Below are 20168 nucleotides of genomic sequence, written 5' to 3' on the forward strand. Positions count from 1 at the left end.
AACAATTGAATATGTGAGCTTCCCAAAGCCATAAAAAGTGAAGTCATTTCATGAGACTAACTCCACTAGAAAAGAAACGCTCTTTTTTAGTAGTGATAACACTTAATGATCAATATCTCAAGGCTTCAGAAAGAGGGAAGGTACATTCTCCTGAAGTAAAGCATCATTTTGACATCTCAAGTAAGAAGCAACTTCTCTGCTTCCACGTTTGGAAACAGTGAATCAATTCTTTGTTTGGAACATTCCCATACTTCTACAGCAAGCACAAAAGAGCCAAGACAATATTCAATACAGTTATTTTTCCCCCTAGTAAAATTAGCAAGACAGAGCTAATATATAACAGTTTTTATTAAAGCTCTGAAGGAAGGGGGGAAAAAAGGTCTGATGGTGGAAAGATGTGGATCATTACTCCATAAGAATTCACAACACAGACCATGACATGTCCCATTATGTAAGCTTTTGTTCAGTTGTGGTACGACAAATTCCAGTCTTGTGTAACACAGCACAAGAACAAAATTATTCTTAAGGATACAAATATGTTTTTAATGTTTCATCTGGCATATAATCCTACAGCCATGAGCTGTGGCTTTAAAGTCCAGCTCTCAGGCTGTCACCTTGTCTATCCCACCCAAAACTTCCTGTTTTCACTTGTTCTCAACTCACAGAACATCAGCATACTGGAATATCCATAACTTGTTATACCAGAATGTGTTTTTTATAACCCTTGTTTTTGTGTTCCATATCAACAGTTTCTGAAGAACAAATGCAGAGTCTAAGGTGCTGGGATCAGTTCTAGATAAAGGAATTTTTTTTTCCTTACAGCTTCAGGTTTTTCAAGATGAACTCATTTGAAGGTCAGATGCAACCTGCCAGATTTTGCTGCAGTTCTTAATTATTGTTGGGTTTGTGTGCTCTGTTTGCAGTAAGACTATGTGTGCTGAGATATGGCAAAACTACTCCAAACTTAAGACAATCTCCCAATATCCCTGGAAAATAAATCAGTACGAAATTTGGGAGGTTTTTAGTAAGAAACATTTGTGATTTTATATCCTGAATGAATCTCAGGAGCAAGTTAGGTATCATGTATTTTAAACACTAAGTGAAAAATGACTGATTTAGTGCAAAAACACTTAATAATGGTTATGAAAATGAATAGGTTGTGGAAGCCAACAGTGTCTGAAGTAGCAAGTAGGACCTGTCAGAAATGGTTCATATCTGGAGCAGGTCCTGCTCTGGGTCTTTCCAATGGATGAACTGCCTCTTAAACCCCCCAAACTTCATTTTCATTGACACTTTGCAATCCAAGGTAAAGTGAGTCACCTTACTTAAAATCCCTCCAAAGCCACTGCTTTAAAAGCTGTCCACAAATGCAGAAATAATACAGCCCTAAGGGCTGGCGTTGGGCTGAGTTTCCCTATGCTCCACTAAGAGCCTTTCTGAGGCAATTTCCCTCTCTCAGAATCCTTTGTGTGCCCGAATGCAGTGAGTTTAACACACTTGTTCACGTTTCCTCAACTTCAGCAAGTGAAAACAGCACATTAACAAACATTGCTGTCTGTCTCATTATCCCCCACATCTGTCACCACACTCTATTTTATTATTTTGTTTATCTGGAGCTCTTGTGAGACCAGCTAAAGTGCAATGGCTGAGAGTTCTGCAAGGTCTGGATTCACCTTGTCGAAGCAAATGATGCCTCCTGAAATTAAAGCATAAGCTTTTGACAGCAATTAGCTTTGAAACAAAAAAGAGAACTGGGGAATTAAAGATTTCCAGCTGCTGGGAACACCAGGGTCTTAACTGCTATGGAAATTAAACAGAGATAATCACTACTGAGATGGGTAAGATTGCAGGAGTCAGAAGCACACAAGTGAAACTGCACAAGGCTGGATGTTCACAATAATTGAAAATAAATTCTATTTCATCCACAGCAGAATTCTACCCTGCAAGCAAAACTGTATTGGTAAGATTATAAAACATATGGTAGACTGACCAAGTAAAAGGAGCTGTAACAACCCAGTAAAAAGAGGCTTTTCTTCAAGAAGCAGAGTCCTAAAAATTCCTGAAGTTTTCAGGATGAACCACTTACCTCACTAGCAGAGACTTGCAGCTGGTAAAGTAAACCAAACCTCATTCCTTTCCTAAAGGACTGGGTTTAACAGCAGCTCAAATAGCAAAGGCTGGGACAAACATGCATCAACTCAAGTACAGATGCACCAATAAACTACTGAGGGCCAGGGACAGGAATTTACAGTCAGTTTAAGAGGTAACTCCAACACATTCACAAGATGCCTAAGAAAAAACAACTTCCCTACTGTCTGAGACAGGGAAACAGGAAACCCTGAGCTCACAGATTAGAAATGCTCACCTCTTCAGATTTACCCAGTTTTTAAATGAGGAAAGTAAACCTCACTTATAAGCACTGAGATACCTAATCTCAGTCCAGGAAGATGTCAATAAAATGAATCCTCTCCACCCCTTATTAATTTTTAGATTATAAAGGGAACACTGCAATACTGGAGCCTCTATTCAGTTTTATGAAGGTTTACTTTTTGACAGTTTACCTTTGTTTTCCTGTTAATTACTTTCCCCCCAGCCCTTCAGGGTGCATTCTCATTGGCTGACCTTTCATTTATTAACAACCACTACTGAATATTCCATGCATCCCTTTTCCAGACAAAAGTAATAGTGAATGCATAAACAGACAAATATTTAACTTGAACACAACACTTACACTTCTCCCATGGGAGCATATGTTGAACCAGTTACAGTAAATTCATTCAGAGAGCAGCTGTCTCCTTCTACTCTGTCCAGGATAAACATCTGAAATTAGAGAGTTGGAAGTGTTACTATCTTTGAACAATAATTAATGCAAGAGATTTAAACAGGCCTTAAACAAGCAGGTACAAGAGGCAAGTTCAGCCTGAATAAACAAACAAGACAAGACCTGATTCTTTGCACTTCGATCTCACAGATGTTTGAACAGCTCCATACACTGAAGCACAAAGTACAGGAACAGCCCTTCTGCCTACAGATCTCTCTGGAAAACAGAGCTGAAAACCACAGGAACTGTGTACACTTCAGATGGGGAGACCATTCACACACCAGCTGATAATACTCACTAGATCCAAGCTCTTCCTAAGCTTCACACCTGCAAATTAATTCTCTGCTTTCAAACAATCAAAAGCAGCTCAGCTGGGCACTGTGGGCTTGGACACTGACAATTTCTCCTAAAATCAAAATAAAAGCATCTACAAGTAGGAGAAGCTGAGATCTAATTGGTTTTAGCAAGAGCCAGACTAGGGCCAGTTTGTCTTAATACCAGCCTTAAGTGAAAGTGTTTCCTGTCCTGGTTTCCAATTACAAGTCTTCACCACATAGGACACTGGGAGTTTAAACCAGTCAGCCAACTGAAGTGCTCTTCTGGCACTGGTTAAATGATATTTTCAAATTCAGACACCAATCTGAGGGATGCAGTTGTACCTCTAGCAGATCTGCAACTCAATCTTTTCTTTGTTTCCTTTCTAGGAGAGCTGCAGACAGAATCACATCTGAGAGGATAGAGATAAAAAAACCATAGAGTCTAAAGTTGTCTTAACTCTCATGGCTTGGTGGAATAGCACTTGAGAAGGTAATTTCTCACTAACTGATGGTGTATCCTAATGAAACTTCTGATCCACTGGTTAGCACAGGCCATTTTGTCACATCACATTTTAGCAGTGCCACCCTCTCCCCTCATTGTGCTGCTTTATGTTTTAGACAAGCACCTTCACAAAACACAACCCAATAAAATACACTCATTGTTACATTTATTACAATTTTGCTATATTTTTGCAAACTGCAATTCATGTTCTTTTGCAGCTGTCAGAGATTAACAAGGAACCAAGTTGCGCTGGACAAGATCTAAACCATTTAGCCCTCTAAATAAGGAGCAGAGCATTTTGAGCTTTTAAATAAACACAACTTAAACGATGAGTTAACCAGGGAAGCCTCCTGCTTTTGGCATCTGCAGGATGAAAAGATCCCTGCAAAGACTAGGGCAGTTATGCAACTCTACTGCAAGTAACCTCCTCTGGAATACTGATGAGCAGCTGCTTTGTGTCTCTTAGGTAGAAATACTATGATACTTAAGGAAGTAGAACAAGTCAACCACCAATTAGCAAGAAAAAGCCATCTATCATATGAGAACAAAGTGCTTAGGGCTTACAAACTTTCACCACTGGTGTGCAGTGCTCAACATGCACACATTTGGAATTCTAACACAATGTAATGAGGCTCTGGACATTTCATGTTGGTGTTGCTCTGCCACTGAACACCTAAAGTTACTAAATGGAAGAATTCAGTGTTCTCTCCATTAAATCCCTACACAGAAGCACCAATTGGCAACAGAACATACATTATGTTAAGTGACCAGCCATGAAAGTCCCAAATTAGCCAACACTATACAGAGTACTGGGGGGGAAGGGAGGAAGTTGAGGCACAGAACTCATGCTTACCTAAAAATACACTAACATTGAAGATGACCCTGGCAATGCTGGTGACAGGGTCAACTGCACCTCGCTGCCAGATTAGTCAGTGTGGCACACTGAAAACACTGCAGTGATCCCCACCAGAACAGCAAAGCCACTGAAGGTAACACAACCAAATAGAGGTGGAACCACTCAGAAGTGAAAACATCTTTGACTACCAAAGTTACTGCAGTAAATCTCCTTTTCTCATAGTAAAGTTTCTCCACCATTGTTGTCGTTCTCAATTGAAGAGGCAAGTGTTTGACACTTACACACAGCCTGTTCTACAGTGTAACTTTCTAAAAAAAGGCATAAATCACACCTAAGAATTACCAGTAACCTGAAAGGCTCGCAGACAAGTCAATGGAAAGCTGCTTACAAACAACTTTCCCCTCCATGAGTGTGGGTACAGCTATTTTTTGCCACGACTAAATAAGGAAAGAGACAAAAACCCTTCAAGACTACACAGTGGAAAACTGAATTCAAAGCAGAGGCTTATCTTAGGAAAACAAAGCAGAATTTTGATGATATGAGAACCAAAAAGTGCTGGGATCAGGAGAACTGGAGCAGTGCTGACTCCTGAGAGTGGCTGAAGAGAAAAGGAGCAGCAGCAGCAGCGGGTGGGACGTACCCTGCACACGGACATCTGGTTTGTGGTCAGCGTCCCCGTCTTGTCGGAACAAATCACCGAGGTGCAGCCCAGGGTCTCCACGGAGGGGAGGCTCCTCACAATGGCGTTCTTCTTGGCCATCCTGCGTGTCCCCAGCGCCAGGCAGGTGGTGATGACAGCGGGCAGGCCCTCGGGGATGGCGGCCACGGCCAAGGCCACGGCGATTTTGAAGTAGTAGATGGCACCACGGATCCAGGAGCCGCCGTGCACGGGGTCGTTGAAGTGGCCGATGTTGATGATCCACACGGCGATGCAGATCAGGGAGATGACTTTGGACAGCTGCTCCCCAAACTCATCCAGCTTCTGCTGCAGGGGGGTTCTCTCCTGCTCGGTCGCCACCATCTCGTCACGGATTTTCCCGATTTCAGTGTTGACCCCTGTTGCAATGACCACCCCCATGGCCTTACCAGCAGCAATGTTTGTACCCTGAGGCAAAGGAAGAGAAGGGAAAACTCGGAGTCAATCTATAAACAGGTTCTGTGGGTGAGTTTCTAATTGAACACCACAAAACCCCCTCGAACCAAACCACCTCGTACAAGTGCAGACTGTGCTTCAGCCAGGATATGGAAAAGGGCAAAGAGGAAGAGGATGACACTGCCTTTGTCTGCAAGGGAGCACTCCAGGGTGGAATTTCTGCTCCCAGAACAGGCTCAAAACAAGTCAGTATTATCTCTCACAAGCACCACAGCCAAACCCAGCTGCTGAGCTAGCAGTATGTACTTCAGCTGGAATACTGAATGTGTTTTACCTCTCTTTTTTAAATTATTACTCTATTTTGTCAGATTTAGTGTTATTTACCATGAGTAATAGATGTGTTCTCTGGGGCTCCCTCTGTGAATTTATTTAACATGGAAAAGAACAGTAAAACTAAGCTGCCTGCCAGCAAAAAGTTATTTTCTTATCTGAAAGATATTTAATCCTTCCTTCAAATAAATTGCAATCAACCGTTTCATTCCTATACAGAAAGCCAGTTCTCAATTTTAGCTACGCAACAACACAATTTGTGTGGACTCTTATCATGCTGAAGAACTATTACTTTAGGAAATTATTGCAGAAATACTAAAAGTGTTTGTACTCCACCCCTCTATACAGTTTTTGGGGGAAGACCTGAAGTTTTGCACATTTTTAAGAGCTTCAGCATTATTTTATTTTGAAAACCTCAAAACAAACTACTTACAGAAAAGAGCATGTTCTTCTTGTCCTGATTTACAGCACGAGGATCAGGCACAGGGTCCGTGTGCTTAATAACAGACACGGATTCACCTAAAATAAAGATAACAGTCTTAGAAGAGATTTTGTATCTGGAGTCCTGAGGGAATCAAAAAGTTATAATCTTCAGCCCTGAAATTTTCAAGATGTCAAAATTCTTTCCTCAAATGATCTTAATTTATTCACTTAAGTGAAAGAGGAAATATTTCGGCTGGTCAAGAAAACGGAACGTTTGGCTTTTAGCAAAAATTCTGTATCAGTTTCTACCAGCATGTCACACAGGTATAGGAAGGTTTCTTTTCTTTGAAAGCAGATGTTCATTGCTACACCAGATTTCACAAGGTGGTGCTCTCAGCTTCAGTAACTGAGTTACACTATTTTGTGCAAGCTCAAGAGAACAAAAGCTTCCTCCTTTTTAACGGATTTTGTTGAGCAGCATCTCAGTCCTCACTGCTATTTTATCAGACAGGAGACTTAAGCATCAACTTGGCTGAAAACAGCAAAAGCTTCCTTTAAAACAAGAGTTCTGCCTTAAATAAAAGCAAGGAACAACCCCTTTTTACAGAATTCTGATGGGCTATTTCTACTTATTCCAACAGCTTTACAGCCATGGAATGTGTCCATTTTCCTACACTAAACATAAGGAAAGCTTGATCAGTCTTGTGCTATTCAGGACCAGTGGTGAGAAATTCTGGAGCCTGTTTCAAGGATGAAAAATAGCATTCCTATGAATACTTTACTGTTTTAAAATTCAGAGCTAATTAACATTAATTTATGCTACCAAAACAGGCAGACAGATCTCCATGTTCCAGCTGAAAGAAAACTGTTGTAGCATGCTTGGTTGATTCCCAGCTTCTTTCCTATATTCAGAAGTACTGCTACTTTGTTTTGTTTTCAACAAATCTGAAAAGGGCTCTAAAAATAGCTCCTGTATTTGAGGGCTGGTACCAGAAAACACACCAACGTGTGCGCACAGAATTTGAGCAAATAAGGCTTGAGTGCACTGAGCCTTGAGTGGCAGCAGCTTAAAAGCTGCCAGCATTGCAAAAGTTGTTCTCTCCTGTTGCAGAAGACATTAAGATTTACACACTGTCATATTGGATGCTGACATGATGTTCAAACCTAGAAGACTCCGTGAACTAGAAGAGAAATCCGTTTTGTTTTTTTTTTTTTTTTTAAATTTTAGTTTCCCACAAATTGCTTGTGTCTGCTGGGGAAAGGGGAAGACCAAAAAAAATGCATTAAAGACTCAGTAAGAATGTTCATCCCACTAAAGGGAAAACAAAGCCAATGATGAAGCAACATGTTCAGCCACTCTAGAAGTTACCAGATCAGAAATTTACTGCACTCGAATGCACAGAACGACTTCAATAGCTGCAGGCTTGTTTCTAATGGATCACTGCAAATAAATGGTGAAAAGGCACTTTCAATTATGCACATAATTACATAAAAGTCACAGAAACTGTACCTGTGAGAATTGACTGGTCTACCCTTAGAGTTGTAGATTTGATAGAAGTAATTCTTATATCAGCAGGAACCTTGTCGCCAACTACAAAGAAATGCCAAGACAAAGTCAGAATTTTGCTGTTTGAGAGATTACTGACCAAGTGTTCCTTACCTCCATCAGCCAGAAAAATGACTTTCCAGTAACTGCACAATGACTGATATCACCAGCAGGTTATTGCTGCTTTTGTGACTTGCAATACCCCCAATTTCTGAGTATCCAATCCACTTTGGCAATTTAGACTTGCCCCTACCTAACCTCCAAGAAAGAAGCTGTAAATCACTGGATTGTTTTTCTAACCACATGGCCACTTGAAAGCAAAGGGAAAACAGTCTCAAGAGCAAGGTATCAATTTCAGAAGACAGATTTATAAACAATCAAAACCCGTAGCCAAGGTGAATGTGAGTTCCCTTTCCAGAACAACTGGTCCTGCAGTCTTTTAGTTGTTTTCTCTATGCCCAAAGTGAGTCCTCTGCTCTCCAAAGATCACATTATCCACATCTATTTATTTAGAAAACTAAAAGAAGTTGTATCTTCCTTTTCTTTGGCACCAGTTGTGACAATAACGTGCTTCTGCAAATATGCTCTTGTAATGTTATACTTTGAGTTCTGCCAGATGTTTCAGACTTGGATGTTATCCTCAGATCACACAGTAGCTTTATTTTCCAGTAATGCTGCTCTATTAAATAACCACAATCCATATCCCAGTTACAGTTTTCACAGATCTCTGTTTATCTTGTCACGCACATTTTCTACTTTGCAAAAGACAACACTGAAGAAAAATAATGAAACAACCAACCCACAAACAACAAAACATCCACTAACAAGTGCTTGAGACACCAAGGCAGCAGATGATGAAAGTTAACACCAAACTCCTAAAAATGGCAATGATAAATCAGTTGTCAGTTGAGTTCCAGCACCCCTAATATCTCAAAATTAACTCCTCTCCCTTACTACTTCCTCTTACCCAGCTTTTCCTAGTTTTTAAGGAAAAAACAAAAGCCCTACCATTTTGTGCCTACTGCAAATAAATGGCTTCATGCAAATTAACTTGCTAAAGCATATTAATGAGGCACATTTCTGATTCACACGGAGGGGTTCTACATTCTGCGTGTCAATATTGCTAATTAACACGATTGAACACTCCTAATGTAATTTAACACTGCAAGCATTCAAATGTCAGCTACACTATTATAAAATAATGCAAAGAAATACAGAAGGGAGAATAACTAACTAAAGACATCTGATCTTTTCAGTAGGTGGAATCTGTGTCCCTGCAGTGAAATTAAAATAAGCTGCAATTCCTGAAGGAACTGCTTATGCAATCAGCAGCAATAATGCACATTAAGAAATAATATCATGAAAAACTCTATAGTGGTGTCACAGCCTTGGCTCATCCAACCCCTCACACCCTGGAGTGGAAAAGTGTGGAACAAAACCCTGAGGAGGAGAATGAAGTGATACTTCAAACATTAGGAAAACTTGCACCATGTGACTTTCTGTAAATCCAGAGTAACTCCAACCACTAAAACCAGCAAAAGATTGTACAGTTTGGCCTGTAGAGTTAGATGTGTTCTTGTGAGCATGTGCACATGAAGGGACAAAAAAAAGCCACAAATGTGTCATTATACTATGTGAATACTAATTTAAAACACAATGCCCTTGAGCAGCAAGAGAAAATAGCCTTAGACAAATGGTGACCTAGGCCAAAAAAGGCAAAACTATTCAATTGCTCTCCTGGTGTCCTGAGGAGGGTTATTTGCAGACACACAGTAGTAGCAGCTGCTTTTCAGATATGGCTGGACAGGCCAAGCCCTCAGAGCAGTGTGCTGAGAGGTCTGGCAACACTGGTGAAGATGCAGAACACAAAAAAAGAAGCTGTTAAAAAAATTTTAAAGCTTTCAAGCAACTGGACAGAACATATGGCAGAGCTCACAAGTGATTTTCTAATCTACTTCTGAACTGCTCCAAGTTGTTCAAACTCAGTATTCACAAGACTTAAAACACTTTGAGAGACCCCTCTAACAGACTGCTGTTATTCAGTATTTCCATGAAAACCACTACTGTTGTTATCAATTGCCTGAATCACCAGAACTGAAGTGTTAAATTTATTATGACAGCGCAGCTTTATAAATTTGTCTCAATGATTTAAGATAAGACACATTATTCACTGACCCTCCCTCACTGGGAAGGTTGCAGTAAAATATCCAAGGCATTTCCAACAGGCAGGAAAGCTGCAAGTCAGGGTCAATTACAGAGACATTTTAAACAGCTCTTTGCAAAATAACAACTATGAGACTAAGTCATTTGTAGTCTTGAATACACTTTCAAGAGAACAACTGAAACAGAATATAAATAGGAAGTCATCCTATGACAAAGAGGAACCACAGGAAATTTTCAGTGAGCAGTGTACTACAGATCTCATCTACAAAGAGAAGACTTTTTATACTTTTACTTTTAAAATAGGAAAAAAAATGGGGGGGGGGGGATGTTTTTGGAAGGCTTTTAAAAATTCCTATCATTCAGTCCACAGAACCAATAGAACTAATACCCAAGGCTTGAAAAAAAGGAGGAAGTGATTATGTATTTGTGTTGCTCAGCACAGAGCTGCTACAGTAAATGATGTAATTCCACAATATGACATCTAAAATAAAAAGTCAGCTGCAGAAATATTTTCATCCATTATTTCAACCCAAGTTTTTAATCCTAAACAGTCCCTTGATTTCCACAACAGCTCTGAAGAAATAAAATAAGCTGCTTTCAAAACTGCCCAGGTACATGCTCTGAAACATAATGTAGCCAAATACATTAAAACAGCCCCACTAACTACAGCACTGACTGCTGTTTGGAGGAGTGAGAAGGGTTTGGTTTGAACCATTACAGCTTTACTCACAGAATCCTTTTATTCATGCACGGAACTTTAGAATTTCAATACTGAGCTTCAGCACACAATAAATGAATCTGTTTAAAAACAACCTGGTCACAACAGGGGGTTAAAAAAAGTATAAATATCCATTTTATTTAACTGAATCTACACTGAAACAGACAATTTACAATTTCTTCTCTTCTGTAGAAACTGGAGCAGTACTTTGTTTCAGTAAGCATTTAAAGTTTATATCAACTGCTTTAAAGAAGCCACATTTTTTCACTGAAAACAGGGATAATTTAGTACTTTGAAATACTGGGTTCTTCAGCCACCTAATCAGCAATGTTACATTCCAAAATTCCCACTGCTTTTTTTACTTGGTACTGACCAAGTCCTGCAGTGAAATGATCAACTCATTACCTGGCTGTTTCATTTGAGCACTGATATCCCTCTCAATACTTGACCAGTTTCCAGCACACCAATAAAATTAAATATTTCATTTCAGAACTCTGTCAGACAATGGTTTGAGACACTGCCTGGGAAACCTCTACGGCCAAAATACAAAATTAATTTTGCAGGCTATGGCAGTCTGTGCTTTAAGCAGCCCAGGAAGATGGGCAGAAGTGATGGGACATATATTCTGTGAACAATTAAGGTGGAGGGAAATTACTATTAAAGCTGAGTGGATTTCAGTCTCTTGTATTTTTAGTTACTTCTGGGTATTAACAAAGAACCTTAGACTATAACAGGACCATACTCATCTTTCAAGTCTCAAATTATTAGACCATATCTCATTGTAGTCTATTGAGATCTACATTCCAGATTTTCTAACCAAAACTGCTGGTGACAGTGGGCTCAGGAAGCAACATCAACTGCACCCCAAAAGCCACTATGCTATAGAACAGCCCTCAGAACAAAGCTAGTGCTTGAAATGTGTACTTTGAACACCAATGTCAGCTCTGTTAACTCTGACCCCTCACACTCCTGGAGACTTGCTCAGGTTTACAGGCAGGTACACTATAAAAAGTGAGAAGTTTTGCTTCTTTTTCTCTGTTAATGTGTTACAAGAACAATTCCTTTTCTTAGCAAAGAAAGAGATCTATTGCAGAAACAACAGATCCTCTCTGTGATCACAGCAAATGAAAGTTAATTCTTCCTGTAAAAGTTAGAGGAGCTGTTCATACACAATATGCACCTCACACTTTCTTATTTATGTTTATCATTAACCAAAGCCAGTGTTGCCCTGGATCTGCTATCAGCACGCTGGGGAGTTGGAATTGGACTTTTGTAATAAAGATTATCAGTCCAGCTCCAATTATTCTAGCTTTTGAACTTGAACAGTTCCTGAAACTGAGTAAAAACATCCCCAAACCAATTACCATAAACCATCAAATGAAGAGAACAACAACAACAACAACAAAAAAGTCAATAAATTAAGGTTCATTGTTGACAAGTTCACGTATTTTGGATTTTAAGACACTATGGTCCTCCTGCTGTATTAGGATGCTTTAGTTTAGCATTTAGCATTTAAATCTAGTATTTCTAGAGTAGAAATACTATCAAATTTAGCAGATATAACCTGCCACACTGCTATTACAACATCTGAGTGAAAACACAGAGTTTTACCATCCAAAGGAAAAGTAATATTAATTCTTTTGGCAAAACACATGAAGTGTGAGCAACTATTTTCTGGTTTAACATGACATTACTGGTACAGTTATTTAAACCACTTTTCCTAGTGAGATGTTTAATCTCTTTAGGAATCAGTCACTTCAGACCTCTCTCTTACCCAAAAGTTTATCCTCTAAATTAGAGCACACATCACTGCATGAACATTTACTAATAAACTGAAGCAACTGAAACTTCCTAATTGAAAAATTGAAGAACTCGGTTTAAGACTTAAAATGAATAGATTTCAAATAACAGATAAGGGATGCTACACACTTCAACCAACAGAACTGAGCATTTTCTGAGCATTGAATTGATTATTGCTGGGATAGTAATAGTTAAAGCTCACACCTGAACAGAATGGTTTGCTTTTATTGAGGTACAGCTGCTCCAGCACAGCTGGTTTTTGTATTAAACTTTCTTAACACAAGCTCAGCTCCTCTTCCTCCCCCTTGTACACAGACAAGACAATCTCATCTTCCTATTGTGCTCCATTTCCTTAGATCATCAGACATGTCATTCTTCTTTTATAGTAACAGCTTTTAAGTATTTAACACTTCCTGAACAGGGCATAATAAAATGGTACCAAAAATCAGAAGCTCTACGAAACAGGAACATAATTGAGTCCATCTACACTTTCATACAAGGCCAAGAATGTCGAAGTGCCTGAGTTTCCACTCCAAACCAGGAAGGTAAAATTTATTTTCCAGTGAGACAGATTACCCCAGCAAGGCTCCAACAGTTGTAACCATAGTAGTGAAACAGCACTCGCTTTCACTAACAAGGTGACAGAACAATACATTTAAATTAATTCTTTGCACTAGACAATGTGCATGAAACAGCCTCTATCATCCACCTTCTGCATTCTGGGCAGACAGAAAATACCCCCAGAGCTTACTGTGCAGTGTATGCAAGGCATGAGTATCCTAACCCAGGGACTGTTCAGGGTAGAGGTTAAAAAAACTTTAAACAACACATACATATTATTTTCTTATCAAGGAAAGCTAAAAGGACAGAAAAAGCTTTGCTTTCTGGGAGCAAAATATTTCCAGGTCAAAACTGAGGGGTGAGAAAAAATGAAGATACTGTATTAAACTGTTCATAGGACTCAAATTTTTCCTAACTCATTTCTTTTTATTCTCTAAAAACAGACCTGTCATTCTCTCTGAAGAGGGCACCAGAACATTAGATAACATGTGCTGATGGACAGGGACCCTGATTCCAAGTCTGCACTCATTTCTAAACCACATTTGTCTAGTTTTAGCTTTTAATTAGTGGATCTATTTATACCACTGGCTACTAGATGGAAAACTCTTGTGATCAGCCTATAAAAATATCTAATAGCAGAAAGAACAGACTGGTAAGTTAAGCTTCAACTTAAGCCAGGTCAGGTAGAGAACAACATCTTCACACCAAAGCTGAAGTTATGCTGCTTTTGGGTAACAGAAGAACTAGGAGTCAGAATTCTGGAAGCGCAGCAATGTTTCAAAAGTGCAAGTTTCCTCCCATCTTAAGAAAAAAAAAATAAAATCTTCCTTTGCCAGAGTAATACAGTAATAACTGAACATTATCTTCATGTTCAAGCTTTCTGTTCAGTACTAGTTGTGCTTATAATAAAACCCAATCATCAGTACCAGTTCTGTCAGAGTATAGAACATCACATACGTTTTCAATCCTCAAGCAACTAAACCAGTTTAGTTTTGCCATTTTTACCAAACAGTTTGGTAACTCTGAAGGAAAATGCGACAAGAATTGGGGTAAAAATTGGAAATGTGTTTTGCAATATTTCAAATGTGTGTTAAAAGTGACACAAGTTTAGGCTGTGCCCTGAGTTGAACCTCACACAACTCCAGACTCCAGTGAAGTATGCAATAGAGTTTGGACTGTGTCTGGTTATTCCCAAGCTGCCTCTGATGTGTTGGCCAAAATGCTCACTGAAGCCCACAGATTCATGCACTACTTGTACATGAATTTATTAACTACTGATCTTACTTTCCTCTCCTTCCTGGTTCAAAAGTAGTACTTTAGGAAAAAAAAAAAAAAAAAAAAAAAAAAAAAAAAAAAAAGGCAAAATACATGCTTTAAAAGCCAGACACAGCAGTTTGCAAGGAAACATTTGCATTCAAATCTTTTTCCCCATCAAGAGAAGCTCTCAGCAGTTTGTTTTAGGACAGCCTCCAGCAGGTCTCTGTCCTGGGCTTAAGCCTTCCTCTATCCTTTTCCTTATTTTTTCTGAGCTCAATACTTTCCCAGGTAAAGTAGATCTGCATCTCTAGCACTGAGTCTGAAAATCAAACCTAGCTGTTAGAAAAGTAACACAGGCACCAGGACCCAGATGTTTTGGAGTAAGACCTGCAACATCTATGTTTTCAGTTGTACTACCAGGGAGAACCTGGAGCTCTTCACAACTGCATGGAAGTTTGACATAATTCACATCAAGAATCTTCCTTCCTGATCTTCTTCATCCCAAAGTTCACCTTTCTTTCATTATAAGGCACCCAAGAGTCCTGAAGTGCTCTGCAGTTGGAATTAAAAGCCTCAAAGTAGTTCTTGCCTACTCCGTGTGCCAGGTATAAAACTAAGTTTTCTGGAATATTCACTAATTTAATAAGCAACAGCTTCTGGCAAGTCTGTGTGTATTTTGAACATGTTGAGTACTTACAGATACAGCAATTGATGACAAGAATCATCCTTCAGAAACTCAGGGAAAAGAGGAACTACTGTGGCTGTGCTTTGGTCATTTACTGACTGCAACTATTGAACTTTCATTTATTAAATTACAGAAACTCAGATACACTGTATCTACTCCAGAAAATTTTAGACAGGAAAATACAGCAGAAGCAAACAAAGGTCATTTCTGTTCCCAGCAGTGCTTCTATATAAGAAAGAGATGATTTATAACCAGTTTATCCCAATTTTTCAGTTCATTTTTGAACTTCATACAAAACTTTTAAGAAGTAGGGCCATGCTATCCTAAATTTCTCTTTAAAATGTCTTTTACCCAGCGAACAAAAAACTCAACTAAACCAAAGTATATCTGATTTATTAAGATAGCCCTGGTTACAAGTCTAGAGTGTACCCTCCGATTAACTTCAGCTTCTACAACAACATGATAATCCATTTAAAGGCAGACAAACTGAAAAGCCATGTGAGGATAGCATCTGGATGTTTATCACTACATCAATCCTAAGAAAAACTCTGTAGCTTAGTAACCATCACACAGTAGAGCTCTGAGAACCATGCCCACCACAGGTCTGCAAGCTTTAATTTAGGGCACACATCTCAAATCTGTGACCCCAACATCCCAAACAGCTCCTGTTCACTGTACAGCACCTATTCCACCATCTCTCCTGAAGTGAGCATGGAGGAAAATCTTCCTAACAAGATGCAGTTAAGAAATTCATGTCTGCATGTACCAACAGCAACCTAACAATTCCTACAATGAAGTTATCTCTGTGTCAGACCCACACACTGCTATACCAAATTAGCAAAGCTGCCACAGCATTAAATACAGCAATTTTGCAAGGGATGACTTGTAGAAATTTGTTCACTATTAGTTATCAGCACAGGGGAGAAACCAATCACCTGGTTGTTTATACCACTCAGTTGAAGGGTATTTGCCTGGACACACAAATGTCATTGGCACTTTGCCAGGAATTCCACAGCCAGATATGCATCCCAGCATGAAGGGCTCTGTCACTTCCCTACATGGCCATCTTTTTGCAAACACCATGTCAAAGGCCATCACAGTCCTCCTGCACTTGAGGCACAGGCATGCACGGAGTCTCTCTCACCTCCAGGTCTTGACACCAATGCTGGGCTGTGGAACATTTATTGGCTCTTCTCTACTTGCTCTGTGGCTTTTGTCAGTTTGATTGCAATTAAAACTTCATCATTGTCTAGCTAAAAGAATTTATTATTTCAGTGTCAGAAGCTGTGTTACACTGAAGCACTGATTTCTCTATTAAACATCCACACGACTTATAATCAACTGCAGCTTCAATGAAGGTAATTTAAGTGTATTGTTTGATCCACAAATTTGAGTGTTTTACCCAGAAAAGCTTCTACAGTCCATCAACAAGCCAGACCACCTATTTTAAAGGACAGTCATAAAACCTGGCAGATTTTTTTTTTTTGGTTTCTACATGAGCATGCTGGCTTAAGCTTGTCCTTATTTAAAAAATTAAAAAAAAAAAATCAATTCTCCATATGCTGGACTATCAGTTATTGTTCTACAAGCAAATCTTAAAATAATGCAACAGTAACCCTATGATAAAGAGGATACTATGCTTATTGAAGGCAGCATGGTGTTACAGGCACATTGGTAATTCCCAGTTTGTTTTTCTCCCTCAGACATAGGCCTTTTAAACAGAGTAATTGATTTTATTGGTACTGACAACATATAGCAGGTAAGTAAAAGCCCACACATCCCACAGGTGTTCTCATACAGAATAAAGGCAAAGCTAAATTTGAAGATGAAAACACAATCTACACCTCTTCTGAAATGGCAATGAATCAAGGAGAAAGAGTCCTGTGCTCTAGACAACTGCCAGAGCATCAAAATCCAGCATTTCTCCTCAGTGATTCCCCAAACCAATGCAAAACACACAGTCATCAACTCACAATTCCAATTCTGCTTTAAAGTACCAAAAAACACAACCCGAGCGTATTCCCATGATGAAAACTCCTTCCAAAACCACCATTCCATTGCTGACATTTAAAAACAGGATAAGGATTTGGCCCAGCCATCTACTGCAGTCTGTAATTGATACATTCTGTTTGCCTCAAAAGGACAGGTCAAACACAGCAGAAAGAAGCCCCCCCCTTGCAGAGCACACAGCTCTGCAGAGCAGGAGCAGTGAGGCAGAGAGCACAGTCAGCGACAAGGCATCACAGTTCACCCTTCATTTCACTATCACCACTTTGGATTTGGACTTGTAGCTGAATCACCCTGTACACAGAACAGGGGCTTGAGACAACAGCCAACATTAAAGTTTCTCAAGGAATGGAAGCTGGGCAGGCAGCCAACACCAACTTCATTCTGAGTGCACACTCTCTTTGTCTGCTAATTAAAACAGGAGGATAGTCAAGTTTAAGGGTATATATTTATCTCCTCTTGAGACAGCTACCACCTCTAAAATCAAAGTGACACGAGTGTAAAGTAAGTTTGATGTACACCCTGCATTGCTCCCAAAGGAAAAAAAATCACTCAGTTAACAGTTGATAATGACCTACAAAATCTGAGCATGCAACACTCCTGACACTCAGTAAGAGCCACCTAGTTTTATCTGGGAAGGAACAGTCAAGCCCAGTTTAGAGAAAGTTATTACTATAGCATTATCACCAAAATGATGGAGTTTCAGCTAAAAGTATATAACCCTTCTATTCTTGCACTCCTTCCAAACAAAGATACACCTTTTAGAGCAGAACTAAGATATCAGAAAGCTCTAGGCAAAAGTCCAGGCTTTTAAGACTAACACTTCAAAAGCTTACCCAGGAGAAACAGGGAGCTCTACTCTGCACAGCTCATGTATTTGAGATCTATGCAGCAAATTGTCAAAAGAAGCCATGAAGAATTGTGAAAGATGAGAAAACAGTGAAGTCACGTGCCAGTCATACTTGCTGAGAGGACAGAGGACATTTGTGAAGAGAAATTCAAAGGCACTGCTACTACAAGTCTAAGAGCTGGAGAAACACATTCAGATGAAATAACAGAGTGTGACCAAAAAAAATTCTCTGTACTCCCAAACCTAAGGAAACTGAAGACATTTTAACACCAGGAACAAACATCTATTCTGTGGTAGAAAAGCAGGCAAGTTTTAAGACACTCTGAAATAAGACACTAGAAAACAAAATTTTAAATTTGTGACAAGTGTTAAAACCACAACTCCAATTAAGATGCTTTACTTTTAGACCTACCAATTAAACTAAGTGGCAATTTGAAAAACAATCCCCTCCATACAAATGTATATTTGAGATAATTACAGATGAACAGAAGCAAGATTGTTCTTAAGTGAAGTATATACTTAGGAGTGTTTGAAAACTCCCCCCAGGGCCTCAAATCATTAAGACAAAGCCCCACAACAATTTTACATTAATATGCTAATGCCTGCATGCACCACTAAGTGGGTCTTACCTGCCACTTCCACGATATCACCTGGGACAATGTCTCTTGCTTTAATCCTCTGGACACTTTTTCGGTCCTGTCGATACACTTTGCCCATCTCTGGTTCGTATTCTTTAAGAGCTTCAATAGCATTTTCAGCATTTCTTTCCTACAAGACAGCAAAAATGTGTAATTTTGAAAGGCCTCAAGGAAAAATAAGCCTGTCAGATCCGATTTTTCAAAAGCATTATCATATGAATGCTACCAACTCAGCTCAGCTATATTTCTTCATACAGAACATTCTGTGTCCCCTCCCCTTATGAGGCTGCTGACTGAAAATCATTAGAGTGTAATTCAGGTATTTGTGAGCCTTTAGAACACAGAAATTGTTTATTTAAACCCTGCAGCATATGCCATCAAGAATATCCACTGTGTTGTTGCAGGGAGGCCACACACAGTTCCATATTGCATATGGATGCTTGTTGACATTAAAAAATAAACATTAAACAGAATTAAAATTCGTGGATGTAGGTATTGGCTGTACCTCGGCTGGAACAGTTTACACTCAGCCTGGAGTGGACCAGCACTGCTGAATTTCATTTACTGACACAAATCAAGGATCAAGTAACAATGAAGCCAACTTATTATCAACCTTATTCTAGCAAATCAAGTCATGCTGAAGTGAAATTAAAGCATACACTAGAAACTTCCCCAGAATCTCTAAACAATTTACAAACTCAGATGAATCCCCACACAGGAAAACCTTCCGATTTCCCCTAACACAACAGCTTTCCTATCTCAGCTGCAGTCCTCTCACGGAGCACTAGCAGAGATTGCCATCAGTGTTGTGATGCCACCTGGATAAAGAACAACTGCAGAAACCAGCAGCTCCTTCTCCTGCTCTTGGAGAAAGAACTTATTTTCCATTTCCCTGCCTAGTGACAAGAACAAATGTCATTTAGCCCTGATAATTACAGATAATGGTAGAGTGCACTGAGTTTTTAGAACATCTGCCCTTCAAACATACATCAGCCTTTTCAGATAATAAAAAATTCCTCCTTGCATGTCAAAGCAGAAACAAAACCATCAGAAATTCAAACGTGGAAGAACTCACTAGTTCCTTTTAAGAGTGTAGCTGAAAATGACTGATACCAAAACGTTCTTAAGGAACTAACACATGGCACACAGCTCAGGGTCTGGGAGTGCAGACACCAGCACAGACCCATAAAGCTGCAAATACCAGCCTCACATTCCACCAGGTGAATTAATTCTGTGTTCAGCACTAGAACACCAACATTGCTTTTCTGTGGACTGAGTCGCTGTGAGGCAAAACCTTAAAGTCTCACAAAAGGAAGGTTACTTCAAAAGAACTTTTCCTTCAAAAAGGAAATCAAAATTGAACATGATGACAGAGGTGGCCAAGAAGGCCAATGGCACACAGCTTGGAGGAGAAACAGTGCAGCCAGTAAGATCAGAGCAGTGCCCAGCACAGGGGATGGGCACTGCTGAGGCACCTCCAGTTCTGGGGGCAATTGTGGGCCCCTCATGACAAGAAGGACATGGAGGGGCTGGAGCATGACCGGGGAAGGGTCTGCAGCACCTGAGGGAACTGGGGGGGAAGCCCAGCCTGGAGAGAAGAA

The 20168-nt window shown here is 39.6% G+C and overlaps 1 protein-coding gene across 3 annotated transcripts in view; it reads right to left on the bottom strand.

Moving 5' to 3' along the window:
* The window catches only part of ATP2A2 (ATPase sarcoplasmic/endoplasmic reticulum Ca2+ transporting 2), a 44816-nt gene that overhangs the window by 14011 nt on the left and 10637 nt on the right, over positions 1 to 20168 (bottom strand). For all 3 annotated transcript variants that reach the window (XM_062504620.1, XM_062504619.1, XM_062504618.1), the window contains 5 exons: positions 18559 to 18697; positions 7853 to 7933; positions 6353 to 6438; positions 5137 to 5601; positions 2732 to 2820 (listed from right to left, as the gene is read on the bottom strand). In XM_062504620.1, the coding sequence (XP_062360604.1) occupies positions 2732 to 2820; positions 5137 to 5601; positions 6353 to 6438; positions 7853 to 7933; positions 18559 to 18697 (860 nt within the window). The remainder of the gene's footprint in view (positions 1 to 2731; positions 2821 to 5136; positions 5602 to 6352; positions 6439 to 7852; positions 7934 to 18558; positions 18698 to 20168) is intronic.

This window comes from Cinclus cinclus, chromosome 17 (genome assembly GCF_963662255.1).
Source record: "Cinclus cinclus chromosome 17, bCinCin1.1, whole genome shotgun sequence".
Classification (NCBI taxonomy): domain Eukaryota; kingdom Metazoa; phylum Chordata; class Aves; order Passeriformes; family Cinclidae; genus Cinclus; species Cinclus cinclus.